This window comes from Haliotis rubra, unplaced genomic scaffold, assembly GCF_003918875.1.
Source record: "Haliotis rubra isolate DU_JTF1 unplaced genomic scaffold, ASM391887v1 Scf6, whole genome shotgun sequence".
Taxonomy (NCBI): Eukaryota; Metazoa; Mollusca; class Gastropoda; order Lepetellida; family Haliotidae; genus Haliotis; species Haliotis rubra.
The window spans coordinates 2,407,487-2,428,094 of NW_025767301.1; the positions used below are offsets into that span (position 1 = coordinate 2,407,487).

Consider the following 20,608-nt stretch of genomic DNA (forward strand, 5'->3'; position numbering starts at 1 on the left):
TAATTGATGATTGGTTCATCACAACCGATCAATCATCGAAAATAATTGGTTTGCATCATTTATCAAACTTTCCTGATTATGTTTCTTAATGCACAAAAAATATTAAAAAAACATGTAGTTCTTTCCCGTTTTTTTTTTCAAATTGCCTAAAATGCATTTGCAAATTTTACATCTTTAAAGGATGACTAGTATGTTAGGAACCTAAAGCTCTTGGAGTCTTTAAGATAAATTCAATCCTGACTTGGAACGAGCTGGTTGTGCTTTTGAAATGTAACCGACAAAACCAACCTTGTGAAAAATATTGTTAAAGCAAAATAAGTGTTCCAAAATTGTTTGTGTTCGATTATGAGAAAACATGATCGATTGCTCGGTCGTTTAGTCATTGCGACCAATCTTCGATTATTTCAATTAATCGGGCCACCACTAATACACAGATTGAATGTTATAACAAGAAAATCCCATTAAACTGAAATATCAACCAATCAGAAAAGTCTGTAGGAGGTGGACTTTTCTGGGGGTTATGTATATAAAGGCAAAATCGGTTTTTTTAAATGGCTTGGTTAGCCAATGAAATGGTAAGGAATTTGTTTATTTTTTTGTTTGCTAAATGCTACATTTGGCAGTATTCCAGCTTTGTGATGGTGACCGTCAACCAAGCCATTTTGTCTGACCACGCAATCCTCTTACAAGAGTTGACGTAGACCTGTTCAAATTTCTGTGAAGCTTGTTTACTACTGTACATATGGGAGGTTGCTGTAGTTCCACAATTCTCTTATGCATGCAATGAGTTCAACTATGAGATGAAATTATGAAACCAGATCAACAGAGGATGGGTGGTTTGATTCCAGGCCATGTTGAAAGAAAGATACTTTTTGTTTCTCTGCCTGGTTGTACACCTTATCAAGAGAGGGTTTTTGTTTCTCTGCCTGGTTGTACACCTTATCAAGAGTCAGGTATTCAAGTGCAGCTGTGGCATGTTATCTCAGTGCAATAGCACTAAATACCTGGCACACGTCTAGAGTAGTACAACCTAACACAATCTGTAACCTGAATCAGCTGGGTTCCCTCATTCAGCAGATACACTAAATACCTGGCACACGTCTAGAGTAGTACAACCTAACACAATCTGTAACCTGAATCAGCTGGGTTCCCTCATTCAGCAGATACACTAAATACCTGGCACACGTCTAGAGTAGTACAACCTAACACAATCTGTAACCTGAATCAGCTGGGTTCCCTCATTCAGCAGATACACTAAATACCTGGCACATGTCTAGAGTAGTACAACCTAACACAATCTTGAAGAGTGTAACCTGAATTAGCTGGGGATTCCCTCATTCAGCAGATACACTAAATACCTGGCACATGTCTAGAGTAGTACAACCTAACACAATCTGTGAACCTGAATCAGCTGGGTTCCCTGGCACATTCAGCCTAACACAATACACCTGAAATCCCCTGGCACTAAATACCTGGCACGTCTAGAGTAGTACAACCTAACACAATCTGTAACCTGAATCAGCTGGGTTCCCTCATTCAGCAGATACACTAAATACCTGGCACACGTCTAGAGTAGTACAACCTAACACAATCTGTAACCTGAATCAGCTGGGTTCCCTCATTCAGCAGATACACTAAATACCTGGCACACGTCTAGAGTAGTACAACCTAACACAATCTGTAACCTGAATCAGCTGGGTTCCCTCATTCAGCAGATACACTAAATACCTGGCACACGTCTAGAGTAGTACAACCTAACACAATCTGTAACCTGAATTAGCTGGATTCCCTCATTCAGCAGATACACCAAATACATTGTTCAGAGAGAAGAGGGGCTCATGCTGTTGATCACTGGATTGTTGATATATCGACCAATTTTTATTGAAAAATATTCAATAATTTTTAGTTAAGCTCCTGAAACAAAATGATTATGGACAGATGAAGCGTCGACTATATCCACCTGCATTACATGCCGGGAGGATGATAATCATAGTGAACAGGAATTTGAACCCACAATCACCAGTTTCTAGCATGCCCAAGTCACCAATTTGGCACAGCAGTCTAGCTATTCTCAAAACGTTCGTAGCCCTAGGAACTTCTTAAGTCCATCCCTAACACATTGGCTACGATCAAAGTTTAGAATTCTTAGGGTTACGAACGTTTGAGAATAAGAGCACAGATTACGGCACTTTAGACTAAAGGCTACCTGTGCCTCCAACATCATGATGATGATTACGATTTAGTTGGATGGATGAGGATTGATGATGGCATATGATGTGAGCATCACATACCAGCAGACAAACATCTGGATGTTGAGTTTCATGTTAGTGCCAAACATTACCCAGAAACATCTTTACGAATAAAACATTTATTTCTTTGACTTGATCTTTTTCAGTCTGATCCAGTGAGGTTGCATGTTGTTTGACTTGGTGATGACTTCTGTCCTCATGTAGGGCCACAGGACTTCCGGGAGACTGACAGACCCATCCTAGCAACAAACATGTTATATACTTGAGAAACTGAAACTTTCTATGGAGACTGACAGACCCATCCTAGCAACAAACATGTTATATACTTGAGAAACTGAAACTTTCTATGGAGACTGACAGACCCATCCTAGCAACAAACATGTTATATACTTGAGAAACTGAAACTGACTGACAGACCCATCCTAGCAAACAAACATGTTATATACTTGAGAAACTGAAACTTTCTATGGAGACTGACAGACCCATCCTAGCAACAAACATGTTATATACTTGAGAAACTGAAACTTTCTATGGAGACTGACAGACCCATCCTAGCAACAAACATGTTATATACTTGAGAAACTGAAACTTTCTATGGAGACTGACAGACCCATCCTAGCAACAAACATGTTATATACTTGAGAAACTGAAACTTTCTATGATTCAGTGATTACAGAGAATATAGGCAATAACTGCATATTATTCAATATCTTGACTGAATTGATAGTGAGGATCAAATACAAATACAAACTTGCAGATAAATATGTTATATTTAGGATTATACTTTCTCGAAACTTAATACAACATGCAAGATAAAAGCAAACAATTTGCCAAGCAAACTGTGTTTGATAATGTATGTGGCATGAATATAACCAAACAATTTGGTATGGATATTCTACACAATGGTAAACATGGAATGTAGGTAACCGGATCCAAATGGGCCACAAACATCAATGTGGAAAATAAAAGCAAGGTTTTTAGCATGACAAGCACTGCCCTTACATGACATTGTTTTTTTGTGAAATCACTGACATACACCAATTATTCATACTGGAATGGTGTTGTTAAGATGGAATGTCATCAAGATGTCCACAATCGGGATTGTCTGTCCATGGAATGGGACATCATCATTTGACATATTTTTCCTGTAGATATTTAAAACTGGTGATGGTGTCAGCCATGTGACCTACTTTGTTCTGGTTGTTCTCCATGACGGCCATGATCATCCTGGGAACAGCGCACGCCGTGCCGTTCACCTACAAACACGAGGTATTCTCAGTATAGTCTCATGCTGATTACCTTGTATGTCACATTGACATGCTATTTTGAACAACTTGCTGGGACCATTTGCGTCTGTCTTGGATGTCATCTTATCTCTTAATAAGCTCAGGATACAGAAACTATATTAATAATGATTAGTACCTCTACCACATTCTCAATACATTGTATTTACATATGTTCTATATCAGAATAGCTTGCCATTTTGGTCACATTCTCAATAGGTTGTATTTACATATGTTCTATATCTGAATAGCTTGCCATTTTGGTCACATTCTCAATATATTGTGTTGACATACATTCTATATCAGAATAGCTTGCCATTTTGGTCACATTCTCAATATATTGTATTCACATGCATTCTATATCAGAATAGCTTGCCATTTTGGTCACATTCTCAATATATTGTGTTCACATACATTCTATATCAGAATAGCTTGCTATTTTGGTCACATTCTCAATATATTGTATTCACATGCATTCTATATCAGAATAGCTTGCCATTTTGGTCACATTCTAAATATAGTGTATTCACATGCATTCTATATCAGAATAGCTTGCCATTTTGGTCACATTCTCAATATATTGTGTTCACATGCATTCTATATCAAAATAGCTTGCCATTTTGATCACATTCTCAATATATTGTATTCACATATGTTCTATATCAGAATAGCTTGCCATTTTAGGCACATTCAATCAATATATTGTATTCACATGCATTTTCTAAATCAGAACTAGCTTGCCATTTTGGTCACATTCTCAATGTATTGTATTCACATATGTTCTATATCAGAATAGCTTGCCATTTTGGGCACATTCTCAATATATTGTATTCACATGCATTCTAAATCAGAATAGCTTGCCATTTTGGTCACATTCTCAATGTATTGTATCACTCACATATGTTCTATATCAGAATAGCTTGCGATTTTGGTCACATTCTCAATATATTTAATTTACATGCATTCTATATCAGAATAGCTTGCCATTTTGGTCACATTCTCAATATATTGTATTCACATACATTCTATATCAGAATAGCTTGCCATTTTGGTCACATTCTCAATATATTGTATTTACATGCATGTTCTATATCAGAATAGCTTGCCATTTTGGTCACATTCTCAATATATTGCACATTCTCAATATATTGTATTCACATACATTCTATATCAGAATAGCTTGCCATTTTGGTCACATTCTCAATATATTGTATTCACATGCATTCTATATCAAAATAGCTTGCCATTTTGGTCACATTCTCAATATATTGTATTCACATGCATTCTATATCAGAATAGCTTGCCATTTTGGTCACATTCTCAATATATTGTATTCACATGCATTCTAAATGAGAATAGCTTGCCATTTTGGTCACATTCTCAATATATTGTATTCACATACATTCTATATCAGAATAGCTTGCTATTTTGGTCACATTCTCAATATATTGTATTCACATGCATTCTAAATCAGAATAGCTTGCCATTTTGGTCACATTCTCAATATATTGCATTTACATGCATTCTATATCAGAATAGCTTGCCATTTTGGTCACATTCTCAATATATTGTATTCACATGCATTCTATATCAGAATAGCTTGCCATTTTGGTCACATTCTCAATGTATTGTATTCACATATGTTCTATATCAGAATAGCTTGCCATTTTGGTCACATTCTCAATATATTGTATTCACATGCATTCTATATCAGAATAGCTTGCCATTTTGGTCACATTCTCAATATATTGTATTCACATGCATTCTATATCAGAATAGCTTGGCATATGTTTATAGGTTGAAAAGTATGATAAATATAGAAATTGAGCTGGGAAAAATGACATGGGTGTCAGTAAACAGTTTAATCAGAGATGTCGTGACTGCTCACTGTGTGGACATGTTTGAGATGGCCGTCCTGCCCCTTGTACTTGATGTGGAGACGGCGGCTCTGGTAGTCCGTGCAACTGGAGGAACTAGAAATCTGGGGAGACAGGAAGTAATAGCAACATCACAGGTGTGACACAGCATCATCATTCCAGCTGTATTACCATATCCTGTAGATCATCGAGTCTGGACCAGAAGAAACAACAATCCACAGGGCTACAATGAGCAAATCGGCCCACTTCATCCATTTTAGATGACTCTTACAAACAAGCATATACTGTAAATCAACAAACTAATGCGTGTATTAAATAATGCGAGTGCAAACCTCAAAACAAAAATGCGTACATTTATTAATGCGAGGAGGCAAATCAGGAAATGGTTGATCAGAATGACTATACTCACTAATGACTACACTCACAACTTTGGCAAATACTGGAATATAATGTTGATGTTATTGTGTCAATAAAGGAATTTTTGTGAATCAATCGTTCATCTTTGTTCACTGGGTTATCGTGACCCAAATACTAGCAATAACGATATCGAGTGCAAAAGACAATATAATAATGCGAGATTTATTAATGCGCTTCAGACATAGTCTCATTTTTCGCATTAATAAGTAGCTCGCGTTATTTTATTGATTTACAGTATTACTTATGATCAATTCCACTGGTTTGTTCTAAGATCCCAATTATGTCAATGTCACAGCAATGTGAACACATCATTATTATTATTATGTTATTATTATAGGATATTTACATAGCGCACATATCCACGCAACTAGTGCATGCTCAAGGCACTGGTATGTTTTTCCCTCGATCATTGGATGTCAATCTCAACGGCACATCGTATTATCAATCTCAACTCCCTAGGCGCACTGAGTTATTGTGGCTTTCTCATCCTAATGAGGTGAACTAAAACCCCGCACAGTCTATTGTGTGTGTTCTGGCTACTTGATGTACAAATAAAAGGTTACTAATGATAATAAATTGAAGTTTACTGTCTTCAACTGCACGCTGTATAGATAAAACAATATCTTGTCTACCTCTCCCCAGAACTGTTTTGCTGGCATCCAGGCTTCGATGTCATACTTCCTGTAGGCTGGGGCTCCCAGCTCATGAGTTGGCATGTCCAAGATTCTACAGGGTCAACAAATCACAATCAGTGAAACCTGGACATACTTTGTGTTTATCAGTGCTACCTATCAAACATCAACCTACTGTGCTTCATTCATCAACCAACTCCCAATCATTCATCAACCAACACCCAATCATTCATCAACCAACACCCAATCATTCATCAACCAACACCCAATCATTCATCAATCACCCCCAATCATTCATCAACCAACTCCCAATCATTCATCAACCAACTCCCAATCATTCATCAACCAACACCCAATCATTCATCAACCAACTCCCAATCATTCATCAACCAACACCCAATCATTCATCAACCAACTCCCAATCATTCATCAACCAACACCCAATCAATCAATCATTCATCAACAACACCCAATCATTCATCAACCAACACCCAATCATTCATCAACCAACACCCAATCATTCATCAACCAACACCCAATCATTCATCAACATCACCCAATCTCAACCAATCATCATTCATCAACCAACCCAATCATTCATCAACCAACACCCAATCATTCATCAACCAACACCCAATCATTCATCAACCAACATCCCAATCATTCATCAACCAACACCCAATCATTCATCAACCAACACCCAATCATTCATCAACCAACACCCAATCATTCATCAACCAACTCCCAATCATTCATCAACCAACACCCAATCATTCATCAACCAACTCCCAATCAGACATCAACCATCAACCAACACCCAATCATTCATCAACCAACTCCCAAATCATTCATCAACCAACACCCAATCATTCATCAACCAACTCCCAATCATTCATCAACCAACAGTCCAACCAAATCATTCATCAACCAACACCCAATGTAGATTCACACATCAACCAACACCCAATCATTCATCAACCAAACATAATGAAAAAATCGATGCAACTTAAAAGCAATGTCATTATTTAGCCTTGACAGAATTTCCAACTGTGATATAGATATGTCGTTGTCACAGACAAAACTCAATGTCTTGTTTATTGACACCTGTGTGTCTGCCTGCCTGTCTGCTAATGACAATATTCAATACACACCTGCTATCACTGACCACATGCAATTCGAACTTAACACCAATCAGGCTATCGCCATAAACAAAAGCATGATTTATGGCCGAGTTGGATCTCTGTCACATTATGTAATTCACACAGACAGGCAGGTGTGATACTTGAACACATGACATGTTATGATGTCTGTTGATTGCAAAATGTTATACACAAAAATGAGCATGTATTTACAAACCCAACATCTCTATATATACACACACAATGAGCGTGAAGCAATCATCTGCTAATGAACCAGCCGTTAATGAGTGCACACCACCGCTCTGACTGGGTTCGACATCCCGGCTGCTTCGTTTCGAGGAGAGTAAACCAAGTACAAAATATTGCACTTTAATGCATATTATATGTCATGAAGAAGTAATAATTGTGTTTTAATTATGTTTGATTTTTTGGTTGCATGTGACCTTTAAACAACAAATCCCACAAATGTTCTTTTACCTGAAGTGCAGTCCGAGATCAGTAAAAAGGTTCTTCTGTAGATCCAGGATTTCCTCCAGCAGACTGTCACTCTCTCTGCCATCTTCACAGCTGCTTACACTAAACAACTCCACCTGACCATAAAGATGTGTTATGTACTGCAGACTGGTTTGCTGTCACAGTATCAAGAGTTTTCAAAATACATGTATATCATTAACAACTCATTTTGTATACTGGTATACTGGTATATATGATTGAATGTTCTGGGGAGGCAAATGAATGTTGTTTTATGCCAATGCTAGCAATAGTATGTCACAGGATCCTGAAAATAAATAGATGAAAAGCACTGACTTCTAGCAGCAAAAACAGTCAACACAAGCAGGGCATTATGACACAATCCAACAGGTTTCGAATTGTGAATTAAGTAGCACCGAGCAATGGTGAGTAGCATTATACGGTACTGAGCGATGGTGAGTAGCATTATATGGCACTGAGCAATGGTGAGTAGCATTATATGGTACTGAGCAATGGTGAGTAGCATTATATGTCACTGAGCGATGGTGAGTAGCATTATATGGCACTGAGCGATGGTGAGTAGCATTATATGGTACTGAGCGATGGTGAGTAGCATTATATGGTACTGAGCAATGGTGAGTAGCATTATATGTCACTGAGCGATGGTGAGTAGCATTATATGGTACTGAGCGATGGTGAGTAGCATTATATGGTACTGAGTGATGGTGAGTAGCATTATATGTCACTGAGCGATGGTGAGTAGCATTATATGGCACTGAGCGATGGTGAGTAGCATTATATGTCACTGAGCGATGGTGAGTAGCATTATATGTCACTGGCGATGGTGAGTAGCATTATATGTCACTGGTAGCATTATATGTCACTGAGCAATGGTGAATAGCATTATACGGTACTGAGCGATGGTGAGTAGCATTATATGGCACTGAGCGATGGTGAGTAGCATTATATGGTACTGAGCGATGGTGAGTAGCATTATATGTCACTGAGCGATGGTGAGTAGCATTATATGTCACTGAGCAATGGTGAGTAGCATTATACGGTACTGAGCGATGGTGAGTAGCATTATATGGCACTGAGCGATGGTGAGTAGCATTATACGGTACTGAGCGATGGTGAGTAGCATTATATGTCACTGAGCGATGGTGAGTAGCATTATATGGTGCTGAGCGATGGTGAGAGTAGCATTATATGTCACTGGCGATGGTGAGTAGCATTATATGGTACTGAGCGATGGTGAGTAGCATTATATGGTACTGAGCGATGGTGAGTAGCATTATATGGTACTGAGTGATGGTGAGTAGCATTATATGGTACTGAGCGATGGTGAGTAGCATTATATGGCACTGAGCGATGGTGAGTAGCATTATATGGTACTGAGCGATGGTGAGTAGCATTATATGGTACTGAGCGATGGTGAGTAGCATTATATGGTACTGAGCGATGGTGAGTAGCATTATATGGCACTGAGCGATGGTGAGTAGCATTATATGGCACTGAGCGATGGTGAGTAGCATTATATGGTACTGAGCGATGGTGAGTAGCATTATATGGCACTGAGCGATGGTGAGTAGCATTATATGGCACTGAGCGATGGTGAGTAGCATTATATGTCACTGAGCGATGGTGAGTAGCATTATATGGTACTGGCGATGGTGAGTAGCATTATATGGCACTGGCGATGGTGAGTAGCATTATATGGTACTGAGCGATGGTGAGTAGCATTATATGTCACTGGCGATGGTGAGAGTAGCATTATATGTCACTGAGCAATGGTGAGTAGCATTATACGGTACTGGCGATGGTGAGTAGCATTATATGGCACTGAGCGATGGTGAGTAGCATTATACGGTACTGACGATGGTGAGTAGCATTATATGTCACTGAGTGATGGTGAGTAGCATTATATGGTGCTGAGCGATGGTGAGTAGCATTATATGTCACTGAGCGATGGTGAGTAGCATTATATGGTACTGAGCGATGGTGAGTAGCATTATATGGTACTGAGTGATGGTGAGTAGCATTATATGGTACTGAGTGATGGTGAGTAGCATTATATGGTACTGAGCGATGGTGAGTAGCATTATATGGCACTGAGTGATGGTGAGTAGCATTATATGGTACTGAGCGATGGTGAGTAGCATTATATGGTATTCAGCGATGGTGAGCATCACTCAACAGTACTATGTCATACCTTAGTAAACTGATGCACTCTGTAGATGCCCTTCTCTTCCTGCAACTCGGACGTCTCAGCTCGATAACATCGGCTGATTGACGTCAATCTACACACAAACAATACTATATATATCAATCAGTATATATAAGCTGCAGTTACAAGAGTTACCAAAACAAAACGAAGAAACACATCAGGTTCTATAAAATAATCTTTAGTTTACCTTCACCAGGTGCGTGTTCAAGTGCAAAGCTTGTTGCACCAGGACCAAAAAAGGGCAATCTCACTGAAGTGAGTGAGTGAGTGAGTTAGTTTAGTTTTGCACCGCACTCACCAATATTCCAGCTATATGGTGGCAGTCTGTAAATAATCGAGTCTGGACCAGACAATCCAGTGATCAAAAGCATGAACATCCATCTACGCAACCCGATCCCTCCTTTTACAACAAGCATGGGTTACGAAGATCAATTCTAACCCGTATTTTCACGGGTTGCAAGATCACTGTAGCTCACCTGGACATGTAGCCAAAAGTTTGAAATGCCAACAGAGACAGACTCCATAAAAACTTTGTAGGTAGCACTGATATTTCAATATTTTTATCACAAATACTGAATTCTAAAACTGAAGAAAATTCTTAAGGTTTCATACTCAATATGATGCCATAAAAAGAGAATCATTCATGTCAAATTTCAATTCTCTCAGTCTGGATATTTCAGCAGGATGACCAGGTTAGATGTTTACAGAGACAAATTGTGACTTTTGAGAGTATGGTCAAACTATAAAACATGTTCTTGTATTAAGGAAGGTGTTTACATTACATGTAAAACAGTGTCTGGTAATGTATAGAGTCCCATCCCTACCCTGTCCTAATGCCCCAAATCCTTCCCATCAGAAACATGTATCATGTACATTTTTAACTTTATATAATCAGGTGATAGTTGACCTCACGCATGCCTGATTCAGAATAAACATCTTCAAAACAAAAAGTCTTGTGCCTCTATCTACCTTAACAAAAAAGCTTTTGAATAGCAAAAGCAGAGTGAGTTTAGTTTTACGCCACACTCAGCAATATTCCAGCTATATGGCGGCGATCTGTAAATAGTCGAGTCTGGACCAGACAATCCAGTGATCAACAGCATGAGCATCGATCTGTGCAATTGGGAACCGATGACATGTGTCAACCAAGTCAGCGAGCCTGACCACCCGATCCCGATAGTCGCCTCTTACGACAAACATGGGTTACTGAAGATCAATATTCTAACCTGGACCTTCACGGGTCAGCAAAAGCAGAGGCAACAAAAGTTGTAAAACATGACAACAGAAGGGGAAGAAAAGGTCTCATGCCTCTGGCTATCTCAATGGTAAAGTTAGAAGCACTTCCATATATTGATCTTGATCATCAATTTCAGTCCTGGACAGCCTAGACAGTATCTATATTGAATTTTTCATCACATTTTAATTGAAAATGCACAAGTCATACAATCGCAAGTGAGACCATTATTTTCTTGCTAATTAGGTTGTGTTACAAATAGGATGTGTCCATATGATGCTACCAAAATTTCCTTCCTATTTAAGTCATTTCAAGAGTGAATGACCTTGAAAGCGACCATGACTTCTGACATGATCATGAAATGCAAGTTGACTAAGATGCTTAGAGTTCTTCTCAACCGATTCTTCATGGGTTTTCTCATTATTTTTAAAAACTTGAACCATGTTTTATAATTTGACCTCTACTACTTTTGACCTAAAGAACTTGAGTCTCTAACATCTCTTATAAGTGCACACGCAAGTAAAGAAATTACACCTGTTGAGCTCAAGTAGTCCCAATTATAGGCATTGCTTAATGACTCCAGACTTACTTTACTGGAAGCTGATCTAACTGCAGTTCCTCATTCATGAAATATCCTGAAAATAACAGATAAAATTTATCAGACATTTGAGTAAGAGTGCAACATGCAATATTTTCCATTAATTAAATTTCCTTTTTGTTAAATAATGTAACCTGTATGAACTGTTTGAGAGGCATTCTAGAAGTTGTAAGCAATAGGAATGACAAGTGTTTATGGATGATCAACTTCTTTATTGTACAATTGCGACATTTCGGTATAGATACTTATACCGTTTTCAAGCATGATATGGGGAATGAGTACAGCAGGATATATATAGGGTATACGAGGGCTAATAAAGACAATGGATGATAAAACAAGATGATTAACAATGAACACAAGCATAAACATACATAGATAGCCGAATAACAACATCCTGAATAGGATACCAGTTGGAGTGGGGATAACTAATGTCACCACCTGTGAGTTTCTTACTTTTTGAAGACTGCAGCTGGACAATGGGGGACTGCAGTGATATGTTAACTCACTATTTGACATATGTTTCAGTCGTCTAAACAACAAACCCTGCAGTGTCTTCAAACTGGTCATCCAAGGCAACTAAATGGATGAGGTGATCAGACTTGGTGACTTGAAGGCCTGCCTGTCATTGTATCCTGACACCATGGGATGTTACTCATGAGATCAGTCCCTGGTTTATTTTATAACTACAACATTGGTGGGCACACACTTCAACTAGACACAAATAGAAAGCAAGAACTGGTAATGAATTAAACATGACCCTGCCTTGCCAAACTGAACAGCATCAAAACTGACCTGCCAGAGGCATCTCGGACGTTCCTGCAAGACAGACATCGCCATGTTTGTCAGGGTCCAGCTTGTATACCTGAGTTCTCTCCCCTGATGTCTTGAATCCACAGCTCTCCTTGAGAAGGGGAGATTAAACTTTAAAGTAACTTAGTTGAATACACAATTCCTGAGATTTACAATGTAATTGACCTGCTAGATTAAACAGACTATACTGAAAAGAACCAGTGAATGCTGAGATCAATATGGTTCTGACCTTAAGCAGACAACACCCCATGTTTTAACACAACAGACATGCAAGTATCACTGCAAATATCAATAACTGACAGGACATATGGATAAGATGACAGTTATCACAATCTCCTTGTGACTGTCCACTAATTTTGCCAGTGTTACAACTGCCATTACAACCCTAGGAATGACTAATGTAACTCATAATAACTGCAAATGTGGAACACGGGTGAGTTAAACACTGCTTGAACAGTATTCCAGGTATATCACAGCCTGTCTGCTTCATATGGGAGGAAAGTGCCACAAACCATTTTGGTGAAACCCAAAACATGGCGCTGAAAAACCTTAAAAGGTAATCTGGGCAAACAAGGATTCAAACCCATGATCATAGTTTCCTGGCTGAACCAAGGGATGCAACCCTGCAAATCTCTTTAGCATATTAGACAACTGGGCTACATACACCCCTGACTGCTATTGTTACTCACAATGACTGCTGGGTGAATCATATCAGGCACCGTCACCAACTGGAATCCCTGTGAGACAACAACTGAGACTGTTACTATATGGACTACAAGAAGGATAAATGGTCAATCAAATTGCTATAAAGTAAACATTTGTCACCTAAAAGTGATGAATTAACCAGTGTTCTCGGTCTAAGCTATGACATTTCATAACTCTGGATTTCAGAGCTCCAATTTCAACAGCATAAACTTAACAAAACTTAACAAGTTCTTTTTCTTCCAGCATTGAGGAGGTGAGTGGGTATGTTTTTTGTGATACTTTCAGCAATATTACAGCAGTTTCACAGCAGAGTTCACTAGAAATGGCTTCATGCATTGTACCCACTTGGGCATTAGAAACTGGGCTTCTGACAAGCGTACACTTTAACCATAGACTTGCCCTTAGTGATTGCAGTCAGAATAACTGCCCAGCAATGTGTGGATACGGTAATGCAGTGACTTGGCTGATTGTACGTCCTTATACCTCACTGCACTGATAATTACTCTTAATAATGATCACTGGATTGTCTGGTTCAGACTTGATTATATGCAGGCCATCATCATGTAGCAGGTATAATGCAGAGTGAGTGAGTCGTTAAACAACATACAAACACAAAAGGAGACATTAAGCTGAAGGTTACATGTAACACATACTGACTGACTGACTGAGTTTGGTTTTACGCTGCTTTTAGCAATATTCCAGCAACATCACGGCGGGGGGACACCAGAAATGGGCTTCACACATTGTACCCATGTGGGGATTCGAACCCGGGTCTTCAGCGTGACGAGCCAACGCTTTAACCACAAGGCTACCCCACCGCCCCCTGTAATACATACATTTACACAGTGATACAGGATACTAAGCTGCCATGCTGTACCTTCAGTCTGACCCTGTCTACTGTGTACTGAATCAAAGCCTGCTCCAGCCTCGCCAACTCATCCTTCAAGTAGTATGTCCTCTCACCGGTTGTCATGGAGACATTGCTGTGGACAAAACTCTCATTATTAGCTCACAAAGACATCATGAGAATATGGGCAGTATGGAATTATACCAAATATCAGGAGTAACTTGATTGTACCATAGCCTGTTGAAGGTCCCGGTGAGGACAAACGCTGGTCGTAAGAGGTGACGAACAGGAAGGCCTCAATATTTCATGAAGAAATATGACAAACAGTACTGAATTATAACAAAATTATCACAAAATAACTTGCCATTGGTTTTGTCAGATCATAAAACACTTAACCTTAGCATATCAACAGAGGTATGTGCTTATATCATAGTGATGCATCAAATAGATACTCGTAGGCATCCCTGATGAGATCCTTTAATCAAAAACGAGATGAAGCACTAATATCTGTAAAATGATTCTATTATAATCATGAGTTACTGTGATTCGAGTTTCACAAATAACATAACACCTACTCGGTTCTCAGTAATCCCAACTCGTCACCCAGTTCAACCACTGTCTTTGGTTTGAAGTCAAACTCTGAAAGTACAAAACAAACATTGTTCTGTTTAGTTCAGAGAAGTAAATTCACATAAATTAAGGACTGTTTGACAGTACATGAACTATCAAGTTATCTCAGTTGGATGATGTAATGCTTCATAACTTGATAGCAGTTAAATTCTGATAGATGTAACTGGTAACAGTAGCCCATCTTACCTCGCTTTGTGCCAACAAGGGAGACTACTCTAGCTTGATCCTCATCACCGATTGGCTAGAGACATAAATGATAATCAATAAAAAAAACCTTATCAAAGAAAACATCCTTAGAGTCTTCAATCTATAAATATACAGTGGAAGCTGTCAAAACCGGCAGCTGTCCAATCCGGCACGCCTGTCAACATCGGTATAAAATCTCAGTCCTGTCCATGGCTAGTACATTTATCATCATTTAAAAGCTCTGCAACCCAGCAGTTGTCAATTCCGGATCTTGGCATGAAATGAGCAGCCCGAATATGTGTTTATACAGTAATCAGCGCTGTCTAATCCGGCGCGTGGCAAGGAGTCAGTAATCCTGTGTTGAAACTACATGGTTGCCGACAAAGATAATTTTATCTTAGTTCAGTATGGGTGTACTTGTACATGTAATTAATGAGTTGAGAGAGAAATTGAGAGAAAATTGAGATAAAACTGGTTTAGTTCTAGTTGTAGGTAACCGTGTCAGCTCTACAATCCGGCACGCTGTCGAAACCGGATTGTTTTTTCAGTCCCGACGTGTGCCAGTTTAGACAGCTTCCACTGTATATACATATATAACACACAAATATACCAGTACAAACTTTCAGAGTGTTGTAAGGTTCTGTATATTTGATTCCTGGTATTTCAATTAAACAATTAACACAAATTGACAATATAACAGTGTTTCTGTAAAGAGAGTGTTGTAAAACAGGTGAACACTACATGTTATACTTGTTTGTTTGTTCTTTAATGCCAGCACAAAACAATATTCTCGCTAATTAAGTGTATCCTGTAAATAATTGAATCTGGACTAAAATTTTAATCAAAACTCCTGTTGATTCCTGTTGTCAGAGTACGAGGACATGCCATCAACCAGTCTGAAAACCCAAAGCAACCTGACCTCTCAACACCAGCATAAGTAGCTCAAAGCTCCGGATAAGGGCCATAGCGGCGAATGTATGGATAAAAAATATGCACGATACGGTAGGAAATAATTTAGAAAACGAAGCAGATACACACCACAGCAATGGTGTACGGTCTTAGAATCATTTACAGATGTATTTATCTGAACAAGTATTGTTTTATTGTTTATTGACCTGTTTACACAAGAGTAGCAATGTTATGGTGCATATTTGAAACGAAACACATGATTACTGATACTCCATTAAGTTCCATCAGTACTCTAAATGTACTCCTACGGTATTCCAGTACTTGTATATTGAAAAAGTAAGGAGTATACGTACTCCTGATGTTAAAAAATTATCTGGAGCCCTGGTAGCTGGCAGTAGATTCCACCTGGATTACCTACAGGGACTACATATAATGTTGCACCATTATATATATCTAGACACAGAGATGAGAGGCCACTCACTGAAGTGGGGTGGCTTGTATTGGGGATGTCCTGAGCTGCTGCGATCAGCTGCTTCCATACTTTCCTCTTGTAGTCAGCCTGTAGTTCAAAGTATTAGTTCTTAAAAAGTACTAGTTCTTACCATTCTTGCCATGCAAACTAGCAAACTGGTTACAGTTACATTAATTACTCAGACAAACATTCATCAACATTTTTAAAATATGAGACTGTTGACATTTCAGTTAAGACTATAGACTGTTTGCGGTGAAAACGTACCGATGAATTTCACTTTAAGCAAAAAAGTAAATCAAATAAAGTGAAATTAAGATTGAATCCTCATAATTTTACCTTGCCATTTGTAAATTTAAATCTCAGAATTTTATTCAACTTAGGATAAAAGTTGTTTAACAAACGATCATAGTTTCACGTTGGTATTATTGGTTTGTATTACAAGGGGGTATGCACATTAAATGAAACACCGAGAACAAGGAGGGTTGGTCTAAGTTAACGCTCATCACGTACCGCACGTGCATTTGTTTCACTGTTCCAACTACTGAGCTTACCCCCTTGTATTACAAACAAATATAAGCGATTTGAAACTATGATCGTTTGTTAAACAACTTTTTCCCCAAGTTGAATACAAATCTAAGATTTAAATTTTCAAATGGAAAGATTGAATTATGAGGATTCGCAATCTTAATTTCACTTTATTCGATTTACATTTTTGTTTAAAGTGAAATTCACCGGTACGTTTTCACTGCAAACAGACTATACAGTAAACTACATATATGATGAACATGCTCATAACAACATGAAGGATATACTCAACTATTTTAGTTCACAGTCACTTGGTGAATATTTTAGTAGAAATGAATATAATGAACCACTGTTACAACAAAACCAGAATTAGTGGTCACTTTGAGACATTTGTATAACTGTAGTTTACTATACTTTATATCTAAATCTATAAAACTGCTGAAGGCATCTGTGTACTGTTGAGAGATGTCATTCATATGAAGCATGATTGTCTGGTTATGTTAAATGATTCATTTAGTCAAATTAAAAAGATGTGTGCACACAGTAATTGTCTTCAACTGTTAGGAAACAATGATGAGTGGTGGGTGGTGATGAAAATCTCACAGGGACAAACAGGGTTATGGCAAGGGCCTTTTGAAATCACTGTTTGTTTTGAACCATATCAGACAACCATAGATCAGATAGATAAGGAGTCAATGGATCAAACTTAACCATTCCATTTTGAGTGTCATATGACGGAAATGCACATTAGATAAGTATTGCAAAGCCTTTTATCAAACAAACAAATTTCATCTGTTGTCATTTCATCACAATTTCAGGTTTACAAGCACATACCTCAGTGGTCTTGTTATATTCCTGCCACAAGGACACCTGGAAGGAAGAATATATACAGTCAGGCTTCAAGACCTGTCCATTCAATTCTGGGTGAAGATGAAATGTTCAAGTGTTTATTATATACATTCAGTACTGAGAGACAAAGTTAAATATGATGGTTAGAATGAATCACTTTGAAATTTGAGTGTCAATGCTGATCAGCTGATTAAATGTTTACTTGTCTGCAAATTTCTTAAGAGTAAAAGATTTCATTTGAATGAGACTGGGAATATATTGAATAAATTTTAATGACTGGTGGAATCCAGCGAGTGAAAGTTGCATAATGTCACAGTTGTATACATGAGGCCTGATGTCTTGACCAGATGAACCAGTGCTTGAAAATGTGGGTATAATCCACATCTTTATAGCACAATGTAAATGCAGTCAGCCAAAGTGACCACAGAGCCTCATCACCAATCCAAACTAGTTTCTTTTTATTAAAAGTGGATGATGTACTCTCATCACCACTGGGAGCTTGCATAATTGACTAGTTTCAGGAAGAGATAACCACATACCACCTTATGAATATCCCCAACACCTTTTCTGTTGACAATATTTTGATGAATTTGTTCTGTATTTTGAGGATTGCAGAGATATTGAAGATCTAGTTGTGGAGGTGCTAGATGAAATGATTCCTGCCAAGCTTGGGGGACTTGTTCTTTACCATCAGAGTGAAGTTTCCGCTGTGGACATCGACTACAGGGTATGCATTGTGCAGTATTCAGGAGTCTACATCGAGACTGGCTGACAACCCGTGCAAGACATTGTTTGATAACAGGTAAAATCATTTCAGGCACTAGCATCATGAAAGTTCCAGATCTCTTATCTGTAAATGAAAATAGCAGGATATTAACTGAAGTTAACATCTCACATTTATGAATAGAAAAAGTCAAAATGTACATACATTATTTTTTTTCATATTAATAAGTATTGTTTTTGAAATGCTTTCTTAATTCATACTTTGATATTGTTACTTATTTAATATTTTGAGATGTTTTTTATCTTTTACTTTGAGATGTTTTCTTATGTAATACTTTGAGCTGTTTAATTACTCTCGCAATGCTTTCTTAATAAATACTTTTAGATGTTATTATAAGACCCTTTGATCATTGAGTAATGTTTTCATAACATGACAATAAGTGACCAGGACACCTTTACTGAGGGCTCTTCACCACACTACCATCCCAATGGCCATACAGCCTGGTAAACTTCAGGAGGCACAAGTGAAGATGAAGGTAAGATGCATAGGTATTAAAAAGATGACTGCTTATCCTTTAATTGGCTTCTTTAATTACTAATCAACATGTGATTACATACATTGTGTAACCTTAATTAAGATGTGAATCCAGAAGTGCCTCGTTAACTAATAAAGCCATAACTGATCAATTAATTGTTAGGAGGTATTCGCAGCCTGGCGTCTCTACAAGGACGGAAAGCTGAGACCTGTGGAACTGCTCTGCTTGTGTGGAATGAACTGTTTCTGACTTGATGTAACTGATCTACATGGATGTCATGTAGTAGTAAATAGTACAAAAGTGCATGCACATGAAGAGAGAACCTATATATATATGTCTTGTTATTTGTTGAAAATATGATTTGTTGATGAGTAGTTTTGCCTGATATAACTTCTTTTGTCATTTTAACACCTTGATATTAAATATTACAATATGGGAAAATGTTCTGAGTATTGAAAAATAAAAGAATAATGTATGGCCATTTTAACTTTGTCTATGGCCATTTTGACTTTGTCTATGGCCATTTTGACTAGGGGTTTGTGGCCATTTTGACTTTGATGTTTTATGGCCAATTTGAAAAGGGAGGAGTATGGATATACTCTGAAACGTTGTGTTCCTCATAATAAAGAAGTTGACATTCATAAAAAAAACCTCCCTTCCTTATGGGTATCACTTCTTAATGCCATTCAAATACCTGCTTAGCTTTAGCCCTTATTAATACTGTGAGAGTAAATGGTATCAGACACATTAAGTGACACTAAATCAGACATCTAACACATATCCATATAATTTACAGTTATGCACATATAAATAAATACTGCCCCGTCTGCGGTTATTATATTTAGAACGTAGATCTAACTAATATACTTTTTCAAGCGAAGTATATATGTTGCCTTTAAAGGCAATTGCAGTTGGAAGGATTGTAGCCATGTCGCCTTGTGTTACATGGCAGTAAGAAATGCATTCGACTGATTCACATTTCCTCTTTTTGGTGAAGCTTTCGCCACATCAGCTACCCGGTTAACTGAAGGGCCAATGACACCATATCGACCCACGCAATTTTGTGATTGCCAAGTTTGACATTGACGTGCTCTTCAAAGTTCCACAACATTATGTACTCACTCAAGCAGAAAATCAATTAAAATCAATTAGAATTACACGTAAACGTCCCACGACGTGGAAAGTCAAAACTGTCATTTACATGTTCTACTGTTTCTTCTGATGATTAGGGCTGTCAACAACAAAAGTGTTTCACGTTTGTTTTCATGGGCGCAGCCATGTTGTAAAAA

General features: G+C 38.0%; 1 protein-coding gene across 1 annotated transcript; it reads right to left on the minus strand.

The window, feature by feature from the left end:
- Window positions 1–2,352: 2,352 nt before the first annotated feature.
- LOC124255292 (serine--tRNA ligase, mitochondrial-like) lies at window positions 2,353–20,606 on the minus strand. The gene is made up of 16 exons (XM_046689165.1): window positions 20,521–20,606; window positions 18,600–18,910; window positions 18,046–18,081; window positions 16,696–16,773; window positions 15,306–15,360; window positions 15,065–15,128; window positions 14,520–14,625; window positions 13,627–13,674; window positions 12,920–13,028; window positions 12,119–12,164; window positions 10,281–10,368; window positions 8,075–8,187; window positions 6,459–6,552; window positions 5,421–5,513; window positions 3,440–3,505; window positions 2,353–2,488 (listed from the first exon to the last, which is right to left on the minus strand). Exons 2-16 carry the CDS (start codon window positions 18,888–18,890, stop codon window positions 2,369–2,371), a joined length of 1,407 nt encoding a protein of 468 aa, XP_046545121.1. The 5' UTR covers window positions 18,891–18,910; window positions 20,521–20,606; the 3' UTR covers window positions 2,353–2,368.
- Window positions 20,607–20,608: the final 2 nt, after the last annotated feature.